Source organism: Propithecus coquereli, unplaced genomic scaffold, assembly GCF_000956105.1.
Source record: "Propithecus coquereli isolate 6110/MARCELLA unplaced genomic scaffold, Pcoq_1.0 Scaffold166, whole genome shotgun sequence".
NCBI lineage: Eukaryota > Metazoa > Chordata > Mammalia > Primates > Indriidae > Propithecus > Propithecus coquereli.
Window position 1 is genome coordinate 4761406 of NW_012141191.1, and position 1449 is coordinate 4762854.

At 37.2% G+C, this 1449-nt stretch overlaps 1 protein-coding gene across 4 annotated transcripts in view; it reads right to left on the reverse strand.

Moving 5' to 3' along the window:
- Positions 1–1449, reverse strand: part of LOC105808057 (COBW domain-containing protein 2) — a 56679-nt gene that overhangs the window by 1523 nt on the left and 53707 nt on the right. For all 4 annotated transcript variants that reach the window (XM_012641618.1, XM_012641619.1, XM_012641617.1 and 1 more), the window contains 3 exons: positions 1373–1441; positions 1192–1269; positions 891–979 (listed from right to left, as the gene is read on the reverse strand). In XM_012641618.1, the coding sequence (XP_012497072.1) occupies positions 891–979; positions 1192–1269; positions 1373–1441 (236 nt within the window). The remainder of the gene's footprint in view (positions 1–890; positions 980–1191; positions 1270–1372; positions 1442–1449) is intronic.

Here is a 1449-nt window from a genome sequence, read left to right on the forward strand (position 1 = left end):
TGTGGCAGCTTTAGCGTAAATGCCCAAAGTGCTGCCTTTCTACATAACCAGCTTCCGTTCACTACTAGGGGATCAAAACAGTTACAGAACATGCTCTGTATATCATGGGATGCAGATGCTGTTACAGTCATAAAGCAGCAGCAGGATCTGGCTCAGTTCCTCTGAGTGGGAGGGATTTGGAAGTAGACTTAGATCCACCTGTGTTGCTCTGCAGAGCTGATCCCAGGTATAGCCAGGACAGGGAGTGAAGAAACTTAATGTTAATAGTTTCCTGATAGTCTCAACCTGTTATTCTAGTGACCCTAGGAAGTCAGTTGCTAATTGGAGAGAGAATCTACTAACAGTAATAATAATAAACAGTAATAACAAAAACTTTATGTGCACTTAGATCCACCTGTGTTGCTCTGCAGAGCTGATCCCAGGTATAGCCAGGACAGGGAGTGAAGAATCTAAATGTTAATAGTTTCCTGATAGTCTCAACCTGTTATTCTAGTGACCCTAAGAAGTCAGTTGCTAATTGGAGAGAGAATCTACTAACAGTAATAATAATAAACAGTAATAACAAAAACTTTATGTGCACTTTGGACACACAAGAGTAGACACTCTAATTACTGCTGATTGGTTAAGCACATATCCAGAAACACTGCCTCCTGGAGAAAACACCTTTCACTACATAAATACCCAAATGTCAAATAATATGAATGGGTTTCCAAACACAGATCGAGAACTCTTCTAGTCCTTTGTAACTTTATTTACTGTCTAACAAATGTTTAGTGTCTATTAAATGCATCAAAAGCATAATGTTCAGCAGCAGGATTTTCAACATTATTTTTCGCTTAATGAAGCGCTCTTGGAAAAATAATTTTCCCTAAGTGACCAATCTGTGTGCCAAGAGGAGAAGAATTTCAATGGAGTCAAGCTCATCAGCCAGAGGAGTAGAGAGCAGGGGAACCATTTCAAAGTGCACAAGTTGTTTTAGCTACAACACTAAATGAAGTTGTGTATATAAATCATACTTTATGCAATGTTTTCCAAACTTCCTTTTCAGCGATGGAAATGATAAAGAAAAATGGAAGTTGATAAAGGTTATTTGTGTTAAAACTTGTGTTCCTATTTAAAGCCAAATATGGTTTTTATATTCAGTATAATAGCCAAGACGAGGATTTTGTCCAAAAGTCTACAACAGTAAACTGCATACTGCACCTTTAACCGTATGACCTCCATGCAGTGATCGTCCTTGTTTCTCACATTCTTTTCCCACAGGAGATTCTGCATCAAGTGACATATTTTAATAAGACCAACCATTGCTAATAGCAACAAGTATGTAACAAAACAGTTGATAAATCATTAATCAGTTAAAAATTGCTTTCACCTGAATAAATACATTTAGACTTTCTTCCTTTGCATTTCCTGGTACTTCAAATGTGACTGTAACAATACTCTGTAAAT